At 46.0% G+C, this 19,921-nt stretch overlaps 3 protein-coding genes across 8 annotated transcripts; 2 read left to right on the plus strand and 1 right to left on the minus strand.

Moving 5' to 3' along the window:
- The first annotated feature begins 262 nt into the window (after positions 1-262).
- bacc1 (BPTF associated chromatin complex component 1) lies at positions 263-2,766 on the plus strand. Its single transcript, XM_086098619.1, has 6 exons — positions 263-610; positions 1,094-1,188; positions 1,253-1,354; positions 1,495-1,718; positions 1,964-2,053; positions 2,392-2,766. The coding sequence occupies exons 1-6, from the start codon at positions 590-592 to the stop codon at positions 2,454-2,456; spliced, it is 597 nt and encodes a 198-aa protein (XP_085954745.1). The 5' UTR covers positions 263-589; the 3' UTR covers positions 2,457-2,766.
- On the minus strand, positions 2,710-7,960 carry LOC147161220 (uncharacterized). 5 transcript variants are annotated; one of them, XM_086098625.1, is made up of 9 exons: positions 7,276-7,959; positions 7,173-7,196; positions 6,587-6,665; positions 6,294-6,343; positions 6,162-6,222; positions 6,020-6,078; positions 5,859-5,914; positions 5,045-5,129; positions 2,710-4,682 (listed from the first exon to the last, which is right to left on the minus strand). In XM_086098625.1, exons 3-9 carry the CDS (start codon positions 6,656-6,658, stop codon positions 4,589-4,591), a joined length of 477 nt encoding a protein of 158 aa, XP_085954751.1. In that variant the 5' UTR covers positions 6,659-6,665; positions 7,173-7,196; positions 7,276-7,959; the 3' UTR covers positions 2,710-4,588. The 5 variants fall into 5 exon arrangements, with proteins under 5 accessions (XP_085954751.1, XP_085954748.1, XP_085954750.1 ...); XM_086098622.1 differs by lacking the exon at positions 7,173-7,196; XM_086098624.1 differs by lacking the exon at positions 6,294-6,343.
- ovca2 (OVCA2 serine hydrolase domain containing) lies at positions 6,467-10,237 on the plus strand. Of its 2 annotated transcripts, XM_086098618.1 has the most exons (4): positions 6,467-6,859; positions 7,255-8,994; positions 9,600-9,912; positions 9,986-10,237. In XM_086098618.1, the coding sequence occupies exons 2-4, from the start codon at positions 8,844-8,846 to the stop codon at positions 10,224-10,226; spliced, it is 705 nt and encodes a 234-aa protein (XP_085954744.1). In that variant the 5' UTR covers positions 6,467-6,859; positions 7,255-8,843; the 3' UTR covers positions 10,227-10,237. The 2 variants fall into 2 exon arrangements, with proteins under 2 accessions (XP_085954744.1, XP_085954743.1); XM_086098617.1 differs by having other exon boundaries at positions 6,467-8,994.
- Positions 10,238-19,921: the final 9,684 nt, after the last annotated feature.

Here is a 19,921-nt window from a genome sequence, read left to right on the forward strand (position 1 = left end):
GGCGTACATGACTTCGCCGCATTGCATACACAACACACAACTACACAATAGCTACATACATATTAAATGTTCATAACAAAATGTCAGTCCCTAAACAATTTAATTTGGTTTTACGAAGCCTGACATGACATGTCCATGTGATTGACAACTCCACGGTGTTGAAAATCGCTTTCCTTACTCGCTCGGCAAAACTCGGCAAAACTCGACAGTCACGGACGGGCATTGGCAACAAAACGACCAATGAGAAACGTCGGCTCAGGACGGCCCACCTTTTCCGGCGAAAACCAACCAATGGCGTTCACTGCTTACACATTTGCCCCGATTGCCGCCTCGCTTTGTGTTCGTATCGTTTCTGCAAACTTGGTTCTTGAAGACTTCGGCGCTTTTGACACCACTAAATTGAATTGAACCTTCGGTCGGCGTGTCGTTGTTGTTTCTGGCATGAAACCCGCTAATAAGCGGCAGCCAGCCAGCCAACGCCACCCCGGCTAACGTCAGCTAGCTAGCGACGAGCTGCGTTAGCTCGTGTTTTTGTTTGCATCGACGAAGAAAAGGCTGCAAAACGAAGAAGCTGCTGACTTTAGTCGATATGACGTCAGCTTCTGCTAAGGTAAATGAGCAATTCGGCAACAGGGATCGTCAGCGGGCTAACTTGCCGCAATTTACATCCAACCATTATCTGAACCGCTTATCAAAGAATACTATTAAAACAACATACATTGACAACGCTGAAACACATGAACAGAAAACTTTTAAGAGTAAACAAGTAAGAGTAGTTTCTTAAATTAATTAAAATGGGCAAATAATATAAAACAATTTAGAAAACCTTAATCAAATGTATGTGGGGAAAAAACAAAATTTAAACCTAGATTTAAAAGCGTTTGTATTTTAATAGGGTATTTCATGTGTTTGCCGCATTACAACTAAATGCACCTTCACCATGTTTACTTTGAACTCTGAAGTCTGCAGATCTCGTAGCCATACATACATTGCATATTTGTCAACAAAATGTTGCTTTTCACCGCACAGTATTTTCCAAACGTTGCATTTGTGTGATTATTGTTCACATGTGGTTTTTGTGCGTCACGCGCAGGTGGGCGAGATCTTCTCGGCGGCGGGTGCCGCCTTCAGCAAACTGGGCGAGCTGACCATGCAGCTGCACCCGGTATCCGACAGCAGCCCCGCAGGGTGAGCCCAGCCGCCAGCGTCGCTAACGGCTAAGCTCGGGTGGCTAACCGCCGGCTGTGTTCAGGGCCAAATGGACCGAGACGGAGATTGAGATGCTGCGCTTGGCCGTGCGGCGATTCGGCGATGACCTCAACAACATCAGCAGCGTGATTAAAGATCGCACCGTGTATGTACAAAAAAATGTGTGCGCTTCTGGTCAATCCCCTTTTTTCTCACGGCTGCCAATCGTATCATACATTGATTTGTGGTTCTGTTTTGAGCAAAATGCCGCAGACGGATTGTGCGTTTTTTTTTGTCCCGTGGCAGCGCTCAGATCAAGAGCACGGTCAAGAGGAAGTTGTACGAGGACAGCCGGGTGCCCCTCACCGTCGACTCGCCCAAGAAGGCCGCCAAGAAGACCCCCGTCTCTGCCGCCCCCCCTGCTCTGCCCGCCGCCGCCGCGCCCGCCTCCGCCCCGAAGGTCGTCGTGGCGACGGGAATGCAGAGTGCCGCCTCCCTGGCCCCTCCCATCAAGAAGCAGAAGACGGCAGGTACGCCCACAAAAATGCTTGTCTTTTTTTTTTTTTTTTTCAAACAAAATGCTACGTTCACATCAGGATTGTTCACAAAATATTGAAATCACATCAACAAATTTGCCATTTGTGGAAATGTCAACAACAAAAAATTCATTCACGAGAAAACAGAATGTTTTAAGTTGGATGAGGCTTTTGCATCTTTTGGCGGTCGGCGGAGGTCGAAAAAGTCCCTGACTGAGATCTGGCTTGCTTGCCGGCAGACGTGACGCTGAGCGCGCTCAACGACTCGGACGTCAACAGCGACCTGGTGGACATGGACGGACTCGGCAAGAAGCTCAACTTCGACCAAGGTCAGCTTCGGCCTTTGCGCCGTCTTCATCAAAAAGGTTTCATTCCTCTAAAGTAAACATTAAGTATATTTTGGGATATAATATGAATGCAATTAAAACCTTAACATTGCGCTTCAATATGATTTTTTTTTTTTTTATGACTTGAGTATAATAATAATAATGAGAATCCTACTGTTGCATTTCTGAACTGTGAAGTGATCCTGGAAACGCCAAATTTAGAGCAAAAAGGTGTTTTCACAAATGGAAGCTGAACTTTTGCTGTTTTTTTTTTCTTGAAACCAAAACGGACTTGACTTCCTTCATCCCAACGGGTCAACGTTATTTGTGCCCGTCCACAGAAAATCTCAACCTGGACTCCAGTCTCATCATCAACCCCGGCGACCTCCCGCTGCTCTCCCGCTGACCGGCGCCCCCTGCAGCTTTTTTTTTGCAGACCCGGACTTGGAAGGGAAACGCCGGAAATCGTAATGACAAATTCACAAAGACGAGCGCCAGCAGGTGAAGGTTGCGTGCGGAGGCACAAGAAGATCGCGCGCTTCAAATGTTCGCTTGAGGAATTGTTTGTAGTCACTTCCCGTTTTCAAAAATCGAGCTTAGCACAAAAATCATTTCTGCAATGACGGGTATCGCGATCCGATAAAAGTGCACAAATGGAATCATCCAGACCTTCTTTTATTTTCGTAAGCTTACATAAAAAAAGATTTCAGTTCTCACATTGACAATTTTCTTCTTTTTTGCTCCTTCTTGTGCGTCCGCATCATCCAGTCACTTTTTATTTATACAAACTTGTCGCCCACAACGTCAAACATTGCTTGAAAATGTCACCCGGAGGCCGACGAGGGAAATGCGGGAATTCGCTCTTCGTCGTCTTTGGCTTGAACGCGCTCAAGGGCAAAAAAAAAAAAAAAAAAAATCGCCCCAACGTTAAACTGCAAACGGCCGTGAAAACACATTGATGAGGTCTTGCTCCGCGTCATCATGAGGACCACACGCACACACACGCCGCCTATGACCCCCCCCCCCTCCCTACTTCCGTTTTGGGCCAATTCTAAACTTCTTCTATGATGATGTTGCATCATTCGTAACCTAAATCTGACATAACTGAAGCAAAATTATGACAAGAAAAAAATGTTTGCCTTTGGAGAATGCATTTTTCTTTTCTGGGATAAAACAAAAAACACGATAACAAGAATAAAGTCATACGTTTAAAAATGTGTGTGTTCCGTTGTAAAATTTTGGCTAACGAGATAAAAAAAAAAAAAACTTTTATCATTAAATGGCTTATTTTAATCCCAACAAAATACTGTACGTCTTTGTTCATGTAAATAACTTATGTGAAAGAAAATATATAACATTATTCTCTCATTAACTTATTTTTTTCTCTCAAACAATAACAATTTGTCATAACAATTCTGACTTTTTGGTGGGAACATTTTGGTGTACACAAGGTTTTGTTTAATTGTTGAAACAAATTCTCCCCATGAAAAAGTTCACGCCTCGTTTCGTGCAGCAGATCACGTACGAATCACATTCATTGCGATATCAGCTTCCGATTTGGCTCATATACTCTTCAAACAACACTTTTTTTTTCAAAAATAACGCAAAATTCCAAGTTGAATATAAAGTTGGATCATTTGGAAGCAAGCATATGTTTGTATGTGCAGGAGTTCTTTCAGAATGAGATCCAGTTCTCCGCAGCTGCATTGAGCAAGGGTGCAAGTATGTGGTCTTGCTGGTGTCAGCTGACCTCCATCCTTCGCGTTTAGGCCCCACCCACTTCACAAAGGAAATCCGAGGCAGACGTTCTCGTGGGTCAACTTCGGCCTATCATCCAAAAGACTTTTGAGAACTTTGCAGATCTCGACTTCCGACCACTGAAACCGGGTCCGATGGTAGCCATCTTGATTTTAGAATTTTATGTCATAACCTCACTGAAGATGGAGTTGTGATGGATGCAATACCGACATCGCCGCAGTATCCAACTTTATACTCAACTTTAATACATTTATGGGGCTTAAAATCAATAGTAGTTCTTGTTAAGGGAAAACCCCACATTTTTGGGCCGCCATCTTGGAATTTAGCATGACCCGCTTTTTGAAGACGTTGAAGAATATATGTACCAAATTTCATGCTTGTATTTTAAAGTTAACGATTCTGGCTGCAAATGCAATTATCTGCTGTACTCGTTGCTGAACACTGGAAGAAGAAAAAAAACAAAAAAGAAGCAAAGTGCTGGTGGTGATACAGAGATGGGAAGTGTCCACTGAAGTTCGCAACATCCGTTGACGTTGATCAAATGTAAATTTCCGTGGTGAGTTTTGGAAAATTCCAAACGAGAAATCTTTCATAGGAATGAAGTTTCCAACTTTCAAAAAAGTTTCCAACAGAATTTTCAATCCCACTCAAGATGGCGGCTGAGTCCTAAGGCACTTACAGGTTGGCTCCGCCCACCCACTTTTCTGGTCCGGCCCCACATGTGACATCATTGCGGGACGCCAGCAGCACAAGCCAGAGGTGAGACTTGAGGGGGTGTGGTTAATGTGGCGGGTGGGCGGTGAATGGTGTGAAAGTGGGCGGAGACAACGGAGGACCTCCTCCACTGCCGGGGGTGGAGTCTGCAGCCGAGGCGCTTTGGCAAAGGGAAGCAAGGAGTAAAACTTTCAGTCGCACCTCGTCAAAACTGTTCAACCAAATCATTTTGTCGATCCAAAGTCCGCGACGTTAATGCTAACAAATTGTGCCAAAATGGAGGTTGCAACACTAGCATTCAATGTTAGCTTCCAATGTTACCTCTAGCGTTAGCGCTAATGAAGACCGAAGTTAATTTCAGGTGTTTTTGCGCCGAGGTCAGCTTCCAATGCTACTTCTAGCATTAAAGCTAACAGAAGCCAACGTTAGCATCTAACATTAGCGACACCATTAGCTTGCATTGTTGCGTGCAGCACTGGAGATAAAGAACACAGACTGAGGAGCGTTGTGATTGGTCATCACCTGAGCGCATATCGACTGTGGTGGGAGGGGTCTAACACACCGGTCACAAAAAGCTTCTTGGGGGGACCATCGGACTCCGCCCCTCCTGGGAGACGACATCAAAAGAGGATCGATCAAGTCACATTGACATCGATGCAGTCGTACCTTGACTTACGAGTTTTCCATTCGCTCCTACATCAAAAACATTTTGCCCATTGAAAGGCCATCAGAAGAAAAAGAAACATTTTGGGGCTTTTTGGTTTGTTTTTCATAATAGAAAATAACAATATATTATAAAAATGACAACTATTTGAGGATTCGGATTGAAACAAATATTTTTCAATTCCCATCACTTTATTCAAAAACATTATTTCAATTTAACAGTGCAGAAAATTTGGATCCGTAACATCCGTTAGAAAATTGACAAAAAAAGTTAATCATTGTTTTCCAAAGTAAACATGCTTACAACTGTCATATTTTGGGGGGAAAACACAAAAGATAATCTGTCTAACGGAGGATGACAGAAATCGAAGATTTACGGAGGCTGAAATTGCAAAAATGTGTACAATTTGCGACTATCAAAAAAGTTGGCAACTTATTTTATAATCAATTGGTTGTCAATAAAGTTGTTGCTGAAAGTCACAACGACACCTGGCGTTTTGGGTGTCAGCCTGTAAGGGGCGTGGCCTACTGCCTAGCTTGCTCGTAACTCAAATTGTAGCTTGTAACCCAAAGAAAACCAAATAACTAAGCGACAACTTGGGGCGCTCGTACATCAAGGTAGTCCTGTCTATAAAAAAAAAGAAAAATTGGGCTTTATTGAAAAGATAGAAACCTTTTCGCTTGAGCGGCGTTAAAACCGGCCATCTGATGTTGGCTCCGCCCACGGCTCTGCATCGGCAACAAAGAAAGGTCAGTTACAACACTCAAGGGGAATAAAAGGATGCTTGCGAAAATGAAGGACGTCAGTGAGTGAGTGAGAGGTTGGACTCCAACCTCCTGGTGGGACTCGGCGAGGAGTTTGGCGTCGCGCCGCTTTCCCGACAGCCAAAGCACTGAAGACGACACCAAAATACAAACGTGACGTCGGTGAACACGAGCACAAGCGCGAAGGCAAAAGGCGCGCGTGAAGAAGCACCTCGGCCGGCGGGCGTTGTTGCCACGGACTGCCGAGCGGAGCCGGAAGCTGACAGGAAACGCTGGAAAGGAAACAGGAAGTGTGAGTGCGAGTGGCCGGAAAGTGGGGGGAGCCAGTGAGGCGCCTCGCCACCTGAGTCTGTGCGGCGTGTTCCCCTGGAGCGACGCCTCCATGTTATCCTCCTGCACATACGCATGCACATCATGTTGACTGCAGGGACGCAAAATCAAGTCGAATGTTTTTTCAAACCAAAAATCCCATTTTAGCGGGGAGGGGGGGGGGGGGGGGTGCTATCTATAACGACTAAATCAAGAGTGCACATCAGCTAGGAAGCACTTTTAACGATGAGAAGAAGAAGAAGAAGAAAAGTGAGAAAATGTCCAATTTTTGTGTGGCGCGAACACGCGCGTCCACACGAGACGGACCTGTGACGGACAGCTGCAGTTGACGGATACTCGTCTTTGTCGCAGCGAGAAGACTGAACTGCATCCCGCCATCCGCTCGCTGATCGAGAAAACACAACAAGAAACGACACTTGACAAACTGCAGACAATTGGAGGCGCAGCAATCCCACCAATTAGAAGACATCACAAGCTAACGTTGCGCCTCCATAGTAGCATAGCGAGAGATAACGTTGGAAGCTAATGTTAGCGTTAACGTCAATGCTGGGATGGTCTTCGTCAGCTTTAACTCAAGAGGTAACATCATAAGCTAAAGTGAAATGCTAACGTCAGAAGCTAACATTGGTCTTAGCACTAAACGCTAGCCGTAACAATGGAAACCAATGTTGGTCTTTGCTAACTTTAACGCTAGAGGCAACATTGGAAGCTAATGTTGGCGTTAACGCTAACAATGGTCTTCGTTGACTTTAACACGAGACCGAGAGTTAACATTGGAAGCTTAAGTTGAACGCTAATGTTATAACCAAATAGTCAATTCCTTCAGTTTGTACTGGTTAACGTTGAATGTTTGGATGTATAAAGACCACATGAGAAGACGTCCTTAACTTACTGGGGGGTTGCTTTTTTTCATGTCCTAAGAAGAAAAAATTCGAGGTTTTCATAATTGTTCCTATTTTTCATAATGTGTGCAGCACAGGGTTGATACCACTAACCTGACACTCGTAATCATGGGGGCGCTGATGGACCTGCGTAAAGCCCCGGCAGCTGCGCCTGCGCACTGGTCCACTTCCATTCGTTCCATTGCGCCAGGCTCGGGCCCGACGAGGGGCGGAGCTCACGGCCGATCCGCGAAGCCTCCCTGGCGGACAAGGGCTCGACTCGAGCCCGCTAGAAGCCTGACCAGCAGGCCTCGTTCGCTGCTGGCTCACTTGCAGCCGCCGGATGAGCGCCGGTCCGAACGGCGACGCGGCCCTCGCATCGCCCCCGCCCCCAACGAACAAACAAAACAAACGTCGACGACCTGTCTCCGGTTCCGATCCGACGGCTGTTCCGAGTGTCAAAATCCACGACGACCGACGTTGGCGAATATTAAAAGTGTGTCAAATCCGGCAAAAACAGACGAGCAAAAGTTGCGCTGGGACATGAGGTCCAAAAGTCAGCATGACGGGTCCAACTTTGTCCTGCGGTCCGTACACACTTTGCTCACTTTCGGAGAGGGGCGCTGAGTTGGTGTCGCCAAGACGCCAGGGGTGCCGTCCCCCGGGCACGGTCGCTTGCGCGATCCGGCCTTACGCGCTCCCAACACGCTTCCAGAACATGTTGGACGGGTTCGGTACCGCCAGCAACTTTAACGTAACAGACAGAATGGGGAGAAAAAACGGGGGGTGGGGGGAAACAACCCCAGTCCTCAGCTGAGGGAAGCGACCGGCGCCCTCGTGCGGTCGCATAGAGACCTGCAGCACGAACGTTGGAACGTTTGACCGCATTCAACTTGAAAATTAATAAATAAATATATGAAATAATGAGAGTTCGCGTCCCACAAGTGTTTAAGGCAGTACATTAGGTTTCATTCCTGTGCACGATCTGGCCCGCAAAAGCAAATAAGCATCTAAACTTTCATGATGCATGCTAAAATCTGTACCAACATTTCAAATTGTCATATGTAATGAATAATAAGGTGAGGTATTGCAGTCATTTTATTGTTACCTTATTATAATAACTTGAACAATTGTTGAATTCTATTTTCCAAACGAGTTATTCATTCATTTGTTGTGGACTTAATATGTAATATGAGATGATTATGGTTTGGCAGTCATAATGCCCCTCCGAGGGAAAACCACAATGTGACAAAAAGGAGATTCCCTACTATAGAGCCCAAACTTAACATCGGTGAATGTCTGAATACTGGGATCAATTATTGCCAAAATTCATGTGCACATCATCTCTACTCGAGCCCACTTCAACCTCTGAAAATATTAGGATTACGGACTTGCATCCCAATGATTCAGATAGCGACATCTGTGATTTAAAAAAAATAATCCCTAGCAACATCAGAACATTTATTTAAATAAAAACAATTAAAACAACTTTTAAATTGTTATTTGTCTCAAAGCAAAAAACAAATTTACTGCTACTGGCATAGCAGCCAGCTAGCTATCTGTATTCATCACTTGACCAGTGGAGGGCAGCAACGCACTTGACATGCTCGGCTGCCGCAAACGAAGAAGAAGGAGAAGCTAACAGCTAGCCAGTTAGCCCCGTTGGCCTCCTGCGTCCGTCCATGGCACCTGTGCGGGTGTTGTGCGTGCACGGTTACCGGCAGAATGGCGCTTCATTCCGGGAGAAGACCGGAGCCCTGAGGAAGCTCCTAAAGAACAAAGTCCACTTCGTGTACGTGGACGCGCCGCACTTGCTCGTCCAAGGGGAAGAAGGTGAGCTCAAGCTAAACACAAGTTCTGCTGGCTGTCTTTTGCCCGCTCTAGTTTGTCGTCATTCAGTATCGACCAGCCAGAATTGCTTCAATTATGCTGATATATGTCAGTAAAACGCATTTAACCCCACGAAGTAAACTTTGAAGGATCAAACGTGACAGTAGCGCAGTTTAAGTGGCCACTAGATGGCGATATAGGCGCTCTGTTTCCCAACCGCGATCAATAAAACCATGATTGGATTTTGATTGTTAAATAAAGTATTTTAAAAAACTATACACTAAAAAAAATTCCACTATTGCTGCTACTAACGATTTTTTAAATAATCAATTAATCTGTTATTATGAATTAATGGGTTCAGCCCGAGAATTGATGTTGTAGTCTACAATATTGAAATTCCTGCATAGTAATCTATTAATCTGCTTTTTAACTGCATTATTATCATTATTGCACTTCCAGTATGTCTGCTTATGGCAAAACAAAATGTCAATATTAATGCTTCAATATACCTGCAAAAAAAAATTCAAAGTTCCTCATCCTAACTTGGAAATTGACTGGAAACTTTCCAGAAATTTACAGTACGAATGTGGTTGTTGTTATCGTTGTAGGCCAAGAGAGCGTCGAGCGCGCGGGCGGCGGCGACCGGGACGCCCGAGGCTGGTGGTTCTCGGACCCTCGTGCCCGGACCTTCAACGCGCAGCAGCAGTGCGAGGAGAGCGGGGGCCTGGACGAGAGCGTGGCGGCGGTGCGCGAGGCGGTGCGGCGGGACGGCCCCTTTGACGGCGTCCTGGGCTTCAGCCAAGGCGCCGCTTTGGTGGCCATGCTGTGCGCGCTGCAGGAGTCCAACGCCGAGCCGGACTTCGCCTTCCGCTTCGCCATCCTCGTGGCCGGCTTCCGCAGCGCCTGCACACAGCACCTCAGGTCAGTTTCGCAAAAACTTTAGTTCCCGGGACGTGCGGCGTAAACGTTGTAGCGCTTTGCGCTCCTTCCTCAGCTTCTACTCGACGCCGCTCCGGATGGCGTCCATGCACGTGATCGGCCTGGAGGACGGCGTGATTCCCGCCGACATGAGCCGGGATCTTTTGCCCATCTTCCGAGACTCGCACGTGCTCACGCATCCTGGCGGACATTTTGTCCCGGCCGCCGCGGTTCACAGACAAAACTACCAGAACTTTCTGGAGCGCTTCCAAGTGACGGAGGATGCAAACGGGATGCACAACAAGCACAATAAATGATTTGAAATCTCTCTTCTGCGGCATCCTTTTTGGAATTCAATCACAACTGATAAGATATCGATTAGATAAGCGTGGGAAAATGGGCACCGCGGCTCCCCCAAGTGGTGGGAAGTTTAACAAATAAACAAGTTCATAAAAATGGCTCTTAAACATTTTTTTACCCATTTTTATTCTAAACATCAGCAATAAGCGTACATTTTAAGTTTCCAAGTCCAAGCACCACTTTAAAAAAAAATATATATAAACAACAATAATAATTATTCCAATTTCAAGTGTTGTAAAAATGCATTCAAAGTTTCATTTAATATCACAACCTGACTAAGAAGCACACATTTGTAAGAATGGATCCAACATGGCCGCCGCGGTGGGCCACTTTCCTGTTGTTGTTGTTGTGTTGCCATGTGGGGACGTCTTCCTTCGTTCGTGCGGTCAGTGAGTCACTTCAGCCACGATGCATGCTGGGAAGCTGACACGTGTGCGTCCTCGTGCGCGGCTTCGCGTGTTCTTTTGAGCATTTCCAGATGTTTACACACACACACACACACTTGCCTCCATCTTTCCCGCCTGGCTTTGGTCCCGCCCGTCCGAGCGATCGGCCAATTGGGAACTATTGAACGATTCAAAATGAATCAATAGCTGCAATATGATTTTCACCTTTGAGGGGCGCTAGACTTGAGTAAAATACGTGACTGATTTTCCCATATTTACATTTTGTCTCTTGTTGTTGAAGTGAATTCTTTGAGGTGGAATCATCCTGGCAATTCCAGATGTTGTCCAGATTAAGATTGGCTGGATCAAACCAGTTTTTTTTCAAACAAGTGCTGGGGGGGGGGGTAACACTTGTATAACTTGTTGATAAAAAAAAATAAAAAGGACATCCATTCAATAACATTTCAACATCTTTTCAATTTTGAGGAGGGCTTGGATTTACTTGAGGGAGACTTCAGCACCCCCAAAAATGGATTAGACACACCCATGCATTGCCTGTCAACATTTCATGGGCACCCAAGATGGTGTCGCCGAGCAGCCGATGAAGATGATGAAGACCAGGGTGCGATGCCAGTCCTTTTTTGCTGCGTGACTTTGCACTCAGGAATCTTCTTGTATTTTCTTTTGTTGCTGTCAATTTGTGGAAGTCGTACGACTCCAGAACTCAACTTGAGTGCTGCAGAAGCTACAGCAATACGACTTCCACAAGTAGAACTGCCAGAGGAGTACAAATATTACGATTTATACAAGTTCTACATGAAGTAATGCAACTAGCTAAAAGTTATGGATATTGTGTAATTTCTTTCTTTTTCTTCTTTTCTCCTCCTCGTCTTCTTTCTGTTCTGGCCGTCTCACTTTTTCCTCTGTCCGGACCAAAAGGCGCGGGGTTTGTCACCCCGCAGATGTCGTTTGTTGTTTTCATCGAGAGGCGTGTGTCGTCATAGAGATGGAGTAGGAGGCGGGGCCAAGCCACATGGTTATAAAAGACCACACGCGCACGCCCATTCAACGATGACGCACAAAAAAAATGCATTTTGAGCTGCTAAACTTTTTCAATAACGTTTTTCTTTTTCATTCCAGAAGAAGAAAACGGAAGAACCTTGATGGACTTGGTACGCGGGAGCCGCTAGTGGACTTTTCGCTGGATTATGTGTGCGTGTGTGCCATCCGTTTTGTTTGACCACTTTTCTTTTTGGGGTGACAATTCAGGGTGCCGCTTGAATCCGCGCAACTTGTCGGACGTCTTATGCCTTTCCCGCCACGGCTCTCAACTTGGACCTGATGACGCCTCGGCACTACATTTCTTTCGGGGAACTTGGGTGGATTTTCCCACTGGGTTTCAAACGCAAAATGACCGGCAGATCATGTGACTTCTCTCAGCCAATCAGCACAGACTCTGAAAAATGAATGTTTTCCTGCTGCAGGTGTGCTCGATCGGATCCGCAGCCGCGACAACATCAAGCGCGCATATGCGATTTGTTTGACGCCCTCAAGTAGATTTGCGTGTATTGTTTATGATCGCGTGTGTTTGTGTGTGTCTAATTACGCGTGCGTGTGTGAGACGTACGTGACGTGTTGCTCGTCGTCCCTGAACAGTAAGAGTTTTATGTGCTGTTGGTGTCTGTTTTTTCAGCACATGAGCTTTTATTGTGCGGGGAGGCGGAGCCTACGCCACGCCACGCCCATTTGAGCTCAACGCTGAACATGCTCCACCTGAAGCCTGACCTCGGTGACCTCAGCCGGACGTACGTCACTTTCTCGTTACTTTCTGAAAAGTAATCAGTCGTCATTTTGCCACGTTCTAATCATGACTAAATCAAGTCAATTCAAAGGACTCTTTACAGTGATCAAACACCACACGGTCTTCTTGTATTATTATTATTATTATTATTATTATTATTATTATCGTCTTTGCTGGCTTGTGCAGACAGAGGAGGAAGTGATAAATAAATAATGTTTGCATCAATTTCTTTTTTTTTAACCAATAGTGGCCTTTAATTTCATGATAAAAATGGCTAAATGTGCGTATTTCTTCTTCAAATTCGGCGCAATCCTCAAAAGCAGAAATTAAAATAGTACAGCGCAACAGCACCGTCTAGTGGTTAAATTGCTGTAATCTCCAATGAAACAGAATGTTTGTCATATGCATTGTGGCTTGTCCTAGTCAGGCTAATGTCTTGAATATTTATCTGTTACATGTTTACTTTTGCTTTGCGCCCGAAACTGCAGATGAGACATTTACATGTACTTGCGGTAGCCACACAGTAGGGGGTGCACTAGAGCACAAAGGGTTACATTTGTTTTCTTCTTCGTCTTTTCCTTTTGCCTGCCACCGCTTTCAGGTATTTGCCACATTTGACTATTTCCATCAACACATAACCTCCAGAAGACTCTTTTTAAATGTTTATTTTCAACAAGATTTATTTTCAACAAGAAAAATATTAACATGTTCTAGGTTAACAACCATAATCATGAAAAAAAATACAAAAAGGTTGAAATGTTAAAATAGGCAATAAGTGAATCGTAATAATGCAGTTGTTGGTACAATTACCTGACGTCACTTAAAATAGCAACTGAAAAGTAATACATTGTTTTTGTGTATAACTTCGGGAGTGGGGGGAAATGAGTGAATGAAAAAAATGCAATGTCTGCCACTTCAACTATCTTTTTTCCCCCCAAAAAAGGCTTTATTGAAATTTTGTATAGACCTAAACCATTGGACACGTACAAAGGCATTTGACATGATTTGGCCATTCCCTGCTGTTGTAGTTGCTGCCGGCGGCCTCATAGAGGGCAGCAGAGGTTAATCGTTGCGTCTTCGTGACGACGCCTGCCCCTAGCGACCATGGCTGTAGACTGTTACCGTGGTTACCGCTCGCTAGAGTAACAATCTAAAGCCACGGTCGCCATGGAAACAGCAGCAGCAGCAGCGGCGGCTGGCGTTGGTTGACATGGCAACTGGAGGCCGGCTGGCTCTCATTGGCAGGCTGGCGCCGGGACTCCCGGTTAGGTTAGCCCCCAGTCGTCCGTCTGTCCATCTTGGGCTGTTGCTTATCCTGTCGACTTTTCCATCAAATAAGAGTGATCGGATTGCTCGTCTGCTATTGGTGTATTTTTGAAGCACATTTTCCCACGGTAATCACGTGACTTCGTCTCACACTTAAATAACAGACATTCTCTTTTTTTGGCGGGCAGCAAGCTATATTATGCTAAAATAAGCTAATCTTAAGCGTCTTGCATTTCAGCACAAATTTCCAATTCCAGATTTGCACATTCTAACACCTGTAGCCTACAAACCCCATCGAGTATGGTTCACCTATCTATGCTAGGCTAAACAGCAGCTTCTAAGTTAGCAACGCGATGGGTGGCCGACAAATCTCTGTTGCAACTGGGGTTTGGCCAAAAAGGATGTAGACCTGTATTTGTGGTGGACTTCTCCAACTTGGCGAACTTTTTTTTTTGTTTTGCAGCCGTCCATCGGGGCAAACTCTTGGGTGCGTTTGCCAGGCGTCAGTAGCCATGACTGTAGACTGTTACTGTAGCGGGAGTTTGCATACAAGCAGTAAGCAGTCTAAAGCCAAGGTGCTGATGCTCCGGCTGGCTCGTCAAAGTCCAGAGGGGAAAGCGGACGCCATTGAGGCTAAAAGTCGTTACCACCACTCTTCGTTCTTAATGTGTTGCGTGACAATAAAAGGCATTCGACTCGATTCGATTCTTAACAAGCATCAGCGTAGAATTTGAAAATGTCAGTCATCGGCAGGATACTTCTGGCTGGCAAGAAAAAAGTCACCTGAATTGAAAATGATGAGAACTAAAGATGACATTTTTTAACTTGTGACAGAGGAAGATCAACGCAGATACGTCGTGAGACGACGGCAAGGCATAGCGGCAGGCTAGCTACTCGTTAGCATTGCACAATTGAAACCAAACTTTCATCTTTCCAAGGACATTTGATGAAGAAAAAACATTTGTTACGGTTGTCTTTGTCCGATTCATTTTGTAAATACATCATGGCTAGCCTGCTAGCTAGCATCAGCGCCAGAGTGCGCTATCCATTTCAACTTCAAAATGGCGCATTTGTGTCTTTAATCCGAGGAACAGTCGCTTCGCTTCGTTAGTCGCCAAGGAGATCATGATACCCGTTTTGTCATTTAACTGCAGGAACGAGGTGTCACACCCCTGCACCCTTGCGCTAACCTGTTAGCTTGGGCTTCAGGAGCTTTGCTGACTGTTTTGGAATACCCACAGAAAAAACAAACACCCGTTCCTCGTATGATAACTACTAGAAATTAGACTAGCATAAAGTTATGCGGAATTAGCAACATTTGTGCTGGACAGGTGCATTTATTGACTATTTTAGATTTTTCATGGATTGTACGTTCCCTAAAAATAAAAGTTTAAATTGATAACATTTTAAGATTCACACACGATTATGAAAAAACACGCTATAATGACTAGCTAACTTTGGGGTTGTTGTTGTTGTTGTGCTAATGCTAGCTTGACATTGCTATTGTTGTTATTTTTTTCGAGAAGAAGAAGGCAAAACTGATCGTTGGCACCAATTTCCCGCTTTTAGCCAACAGGATGGAAGCGCTTGTTTGCGAACGTCGCCACCCGGAAGTACGTGTTTACGCGACCTGCTGAAAAGGATTTCCATTGATGTGCTGTGCTTGCAACGCTTCTCTCAAGGTACTTCGTCTTCCTCCCACATTTAAAAAAACACGGTGGCTACACTGGCAAGAAGACGAATTTCTGGGCGGATAACCTGCACGTGAACGTCAAGTCGTCAACAACCCACACAACCGATTCGTTTAAAACGAGAGAGAAAAATCATTTGAAAAGATGTGCGTCAAATATATCAATTTTCAAGGCGCTTCATGTCAACAAAGAGCGATTTTCCATCTTCTTAATACCAATGAACTATGTTGAAGTCATTTGAAAAGCTTCAGTAGTGCACTCTGCCATCTTGTGGCATCAAAAGGCAATTACAAACCTTTTTAGCTTGTGGGTGTCGATGAGGTCGATTTGATCTTGTTTGCTCATGAGAATGGGCAGCAGCAGGTGTCCCTAATCAAGTATAGCCACAAGCCAGTGCATGGGCAGTGAGAGTGAAATCTCACCTTGTTATCATTATTATTATTATTATTTTCCTCAGCCAAATGTTATTTATGAACATAATTCACGAGGGACAATTGTTGCTAATGCTACTCAGCATGTGTGCGTTTTCCCGCCACTTCAGCAACACGAGGTGTGAACAGCGCCTCTAATCACGCGCGCTGTCCCTGGTTCTGAGAAGTGTGCGTGACGTCACTCTAGCCGCCAACCAATGGGCTTTGACCTCGCTCAGGCTCCTGACGTATCAGAGCGCGCCCGGCTGCTCGGTTTCCATGGCAGCAGTAGCCGTGCGCGTTCCCGCGCAAACAACGAGTTGTGAATGAACAAGAGCGTCCATTCAACCGCCCCCCCCCCGCCCCCCACCAACCCCTCCATCGTGCACGAGCACCCCCCCCCCACCTCCTCCCCCCACTGCGCAATCCCGCCCACGCACACGGAGGATCACACTGCGGTGTGCGCGTGCGCGTGCCACCCGCTTCTTCTTCTTTTTCTACTTCGCCTTGTAGTAGTTGCGCGCGCGCGCGCGCGCGTAGGCTGTCATCCGCAACGTACGCAAGAATGACGTAGGCGAGGCTGACGTCACTGAACGAGCCCGTCACAGGGAGGAAAAGCTGGAAGTCCATATAAGGAAAAAGGGGCTCCCGGCCTCAAGAAAGTCATTCAAAGTGACGCTCAAGTGACCCGAAGTGGGAAAACACGCGCGTGCACACCACACGCGCGTGCGTATCCATCGTTGGATTTAATACAGTGACATTGAAAAGTCTCGTTGCGCTAGTGAGTCACACTGCAGCGACACTCACCTTCATCATCATCATCATCATCATCATCGTCACTCACCGCTCTGCCCGGTGTACGAGTTTTGCACTCACCTGTCCCCGCGTGGGTGAAAAGTGGGCGCGCACACGTTCGGCTGTCAACGACGGCGTCCACGCGCGTGCAAAGTCTCCACGCGTGCACGTCTCTCTCCTCCTCTTGCGCTTTTCTTCTTCCTCTTGTCGTGATCTCGTTCGTGTCCGTGGCCGCCGCTCGCTTCCCTCGCAGAACGGCTCTCCCATCCTCCGTGGGCTTTTTATAGAGATGCCCTAGTAACTCGTAAAGGGGTGGGGGAGTGGGACTGGGAGGGAGTGGGACGGGGGGGGGGGGGGGCAGCGCATTCATTCAAAGATTCACCTACACACGTACGTGCGTGGACACGTCACTGAGGCGCGTGTGCTGCTATTTATAAGGGGCGAGGGGAGGGGGGAGCAAGTGGGAGCTCGGCTGCTTGCGTGGAAAGCTCACGCATATCATCATCATCATCATCATCATCATCATCATCATCGTTGTGGTTGTCATGCTGTGGGAAAGATTTCAATTTCATCGAATTGATCCCAAAAATGATTTCTTCACTTCAACTGAAGTATTTGTGTTGGTCTATTCATGCCGGTGGCGTATTGTGACCGGCAGAGCAATTCAAGACGCCTTCACGGGATGGCAGAAGTTTTTTCCCAATGTCAAACTCTCTTTATTGCCACTCCCAGCTGAAGTTTACCGTCAAATGAAATCCAATCAACGATAATTACACAATATGTATTGAAAATTAACACATAGCTTTGCCTTAGGGAAGTCCATTTAGTTTAACGCTGAAAAAAATAATCACCATACTCACTATATTGACAGTGCATATATTCTTTATCCTCTGTGAAGAATAACTATTGCTGCAACTTTGTGATGAGTTGTGCACGCGAATTTGAACACTGCTTTAATGTTTTTTTTATATGTAAGAAATACATGTTATAAATAGTGATGTTTGATACCAACTTTATTCAGTCACCGATACCAAGTACCTCTACCACTAGTACTTTTGATGCATAAAATTCCGCCCAAAAAACAATGACAGATCATTTTAAAGCATGACCTATATATCCCAATACTGTATCGCATTATTCCTGTGTGTAGAAAGTTTTTTTTTTATTCTTGTCATTTCTCATTTCTAGCTCCTGCTCGTAAAACGGCCACAAGAGGGCGGCCAATAGTACGAATACCTTGCAGCTTTTGATCGTAAGATCGCAACTTGAATACTTTAGGAAGGTTTTCGGGGGTCATGAAATAATTTAATGCGAAAAAAATGAGCTGAAGTTCAGCGCTTATCTTCTTTGCTTATGTTGTCGTTTGTTCGTATTCTTTAATTAATAAAGTTATTCGCCAAAAACATTTCTCTCTTTTTTCTTCTTCTTCAGCCGCCCACTTTCCCTTTTTCCCCATTCTGACTCATACTCAAATCCCTGTGAGACACACCCAACACGCACACACACGCACTCGCACGCACACTCATTTGAGTTTTCTCTCCCTTTGATTGCCAAGCGAGCGAGCAGGCCGACGTGAGAACTACACAAAATGAATGCAACAGCAGAGGAGGAAAAGAAGATTGGATGCAAGTTTGAGATGCGAGGATGAGGGAAGAAGAAGCAGATCGATGGAGGAGAAGAAGGGAAAAGATAGAGAAAAAGGAAAGTAGACACGAGGAGTAGACGAAAATGTAGAGGAGGAGAAAAGGAGGAGGTGTGGTGTTTGCTGGTGAATCCTTGTCTGCCCCCGCGTCTTTCCCTCTGCTCTCCGCATGTGTGTGTGCGTGAACACACACACACACACATACAGTGTGGGAGGTATCAAACCCACGCACTCACGCAGCAAGACGTCCACAGCAGCCCACTCCTGCACGTATACGTACTTGTGCCAAACTCTGAGACATGATCTTGAATTTGGAGTGCACGACGCATGAGAACTACATTTCCCATGATGCCGCCTCATACACAGACACACGCGCACACGCGCACACACACACACTGTATCTATTTTTGCAAAGTCATCCAAGTGTGACTCCCACGCACACGCGCACAAGTAGCCCGGCTTAAGCAACATAGTTTAGCATTAGGAGAGTCAGTGTAGCTAGCTTCATGCTAACACACAATGCAAAACATCATAGACAGGCTAACAAATAGCATCGCTGTTACAGTATCATTTTGGTATTTGGCATTTTGAAACATTTTCAATGTCATCATTTTTTTCATAGTGAACAATTTTTCCGTAAAAGTTTTTTTTGCCACTCCCAGCTGAGGTTTACTCTGAAACGCGACATAAAACAAAGAGAAACGTACTCAGGCATATATTGTTTATCCTCTGCGAGGAACAACTAATATTAGTCCCGAATTAATGACATGTGAGGAATTGCAACAATTTGTGTGTCTGTCTTATACTGCCCCCCGCTGGCCGAGGCGGGCACAGCGGAAAGAGCAGCACAATGGCCATTGAACTGACGCAGTAAGACGCTTCATTCAATTTTATGATTGATGTGCTGATTTTCACAAGTACAACATTGAACTTCGTTCCCAGCGGTGCTCGCTCGCTCACGACTTGTCGTCGTCTGTCGTCTGTCGTCTGTCTTCTGTCTTCTCTTCTCGACCGAGTGGCACGAAGCGAGCTCAGTCTCCCTCGCTCTCGTTTTTCACCTCCTCCTCCTCCGCGTGTCCTTCCCCATCACGTCCGTGCATAAAGGGGGGGGGGGGGGGGGTTCCGCCAACGAGTGAGGGGGCGCCAATGGGCGGCCCGGTGAAACCCCCCTTTGAGATTCACCTGCACAAAAAAGTCGGCCCCCGCTTTTCTCTCATTTGTATTCAAACCGGCTCTCATTCCTCGTCGTCCTCCTCCTCGCCCCGCCTCCCGCGTGCGTGCGTGTACGTGTACGTGCGTGTCTCATCATCCTGCATTGCTTCACCTGCATTTTGCTGCAGCACACACACACAAACACAGGGGGAGACACACACCCACCACATCCGGCACGTCACCCCTCCTTCACACACACACACACACGCACACACACACACACACGCGCACACTACTTCCGGCGTGTGGCCCCCTTCGCGCTCACACACACACGTACTGCAGATACGCAACATCCCAAAAGGTGGCGCAGACACGAAATAAGATGCTGAGAAAAAAAAGTTTTCTTTTGGACCAAGTTTGATAAACAATTGCTACGAATCTCAGAGTTCTTGCCAATAAGTTATTGACTTCCTTTGTCCTTTTGTTTGCTATCCTTGTTGCCACAAATT

This window comes from Leptonotus elevatus, chromosome 16 (genome assembly GCF_054856555.1).
Source record: "Leptonotus elevatus isolate MCC_2025b chromosome 16, RoL_Lele_1.0, whole genome shotgun sequence".
Lineage (NCBI taxonomy): Eukaryota > Metazoa > Chordata > Actinopteri > Syngnathiformes > Syngnathidae > Leptonotus > Leptonotus elevatus.

Coding starts and splice junctions, on each gene's coding strand:
- bacc1 (XM_086098619.1), top strand. CDS start 590: ATGACGTCAGCTTCTGCTAAG. Junction 611..1,093: donor TGACGTCAGCTTCTGCTAAG/GTAAATGAGCAA, acceptor CGTCACGCGCAG/GTGGGCGAGATCTTCTCGGC. Junction 1,355..1,494: donor GTGATTAAAGATCGCACCGT/GTATGTACAAAA, acceptor GTCCCGTGGCAG/CGCTCAGATCAAGAGCACGG.
- LOC147161220 (XM_086098621.1), bottom strand. CDS start 7,364: ATGGAACGAATGGAAGTGGACCAGTGCGCAGGCGCAGCTGCCGGGGCT. Junction 6,223..6,586: donor ACTGCAGCTGTCCGTCACAG/GTCCGTCTCGTG, acceptor TTTCCTTTCCAG/CGTTTCCTGTCAGCTTCCGG. Junction 5,130..5,858: donor AACGCCGCTCAAGCGAAAAG/GTTTCTATCTTT, acceptor GTCGTCTCCCAG/GAGGGGCGGAGTCCGATGGT.
- ovca2 (XM_086098617.1), top strand. CDS start 8,844: ATGGCACCTGTGCGGGTGTTGTGCGTGCACGGTTACCGGCAGAATGGC. Junction 8,995..9,599: donor GCTCGTCCAAGGGGAAGAAG/GTGAGCTCAAGC, acceptor TTATCGTTGTAG/GCCAAGAGAGCGTCGAGCGC. Junction 9,913..9,985: donor GCCTGCACACAGCACCTCAG/GTCAGTTTCGCA, acceptor CTCCTTCCTCAG/CTTCTACTCGACGCCGCTCC.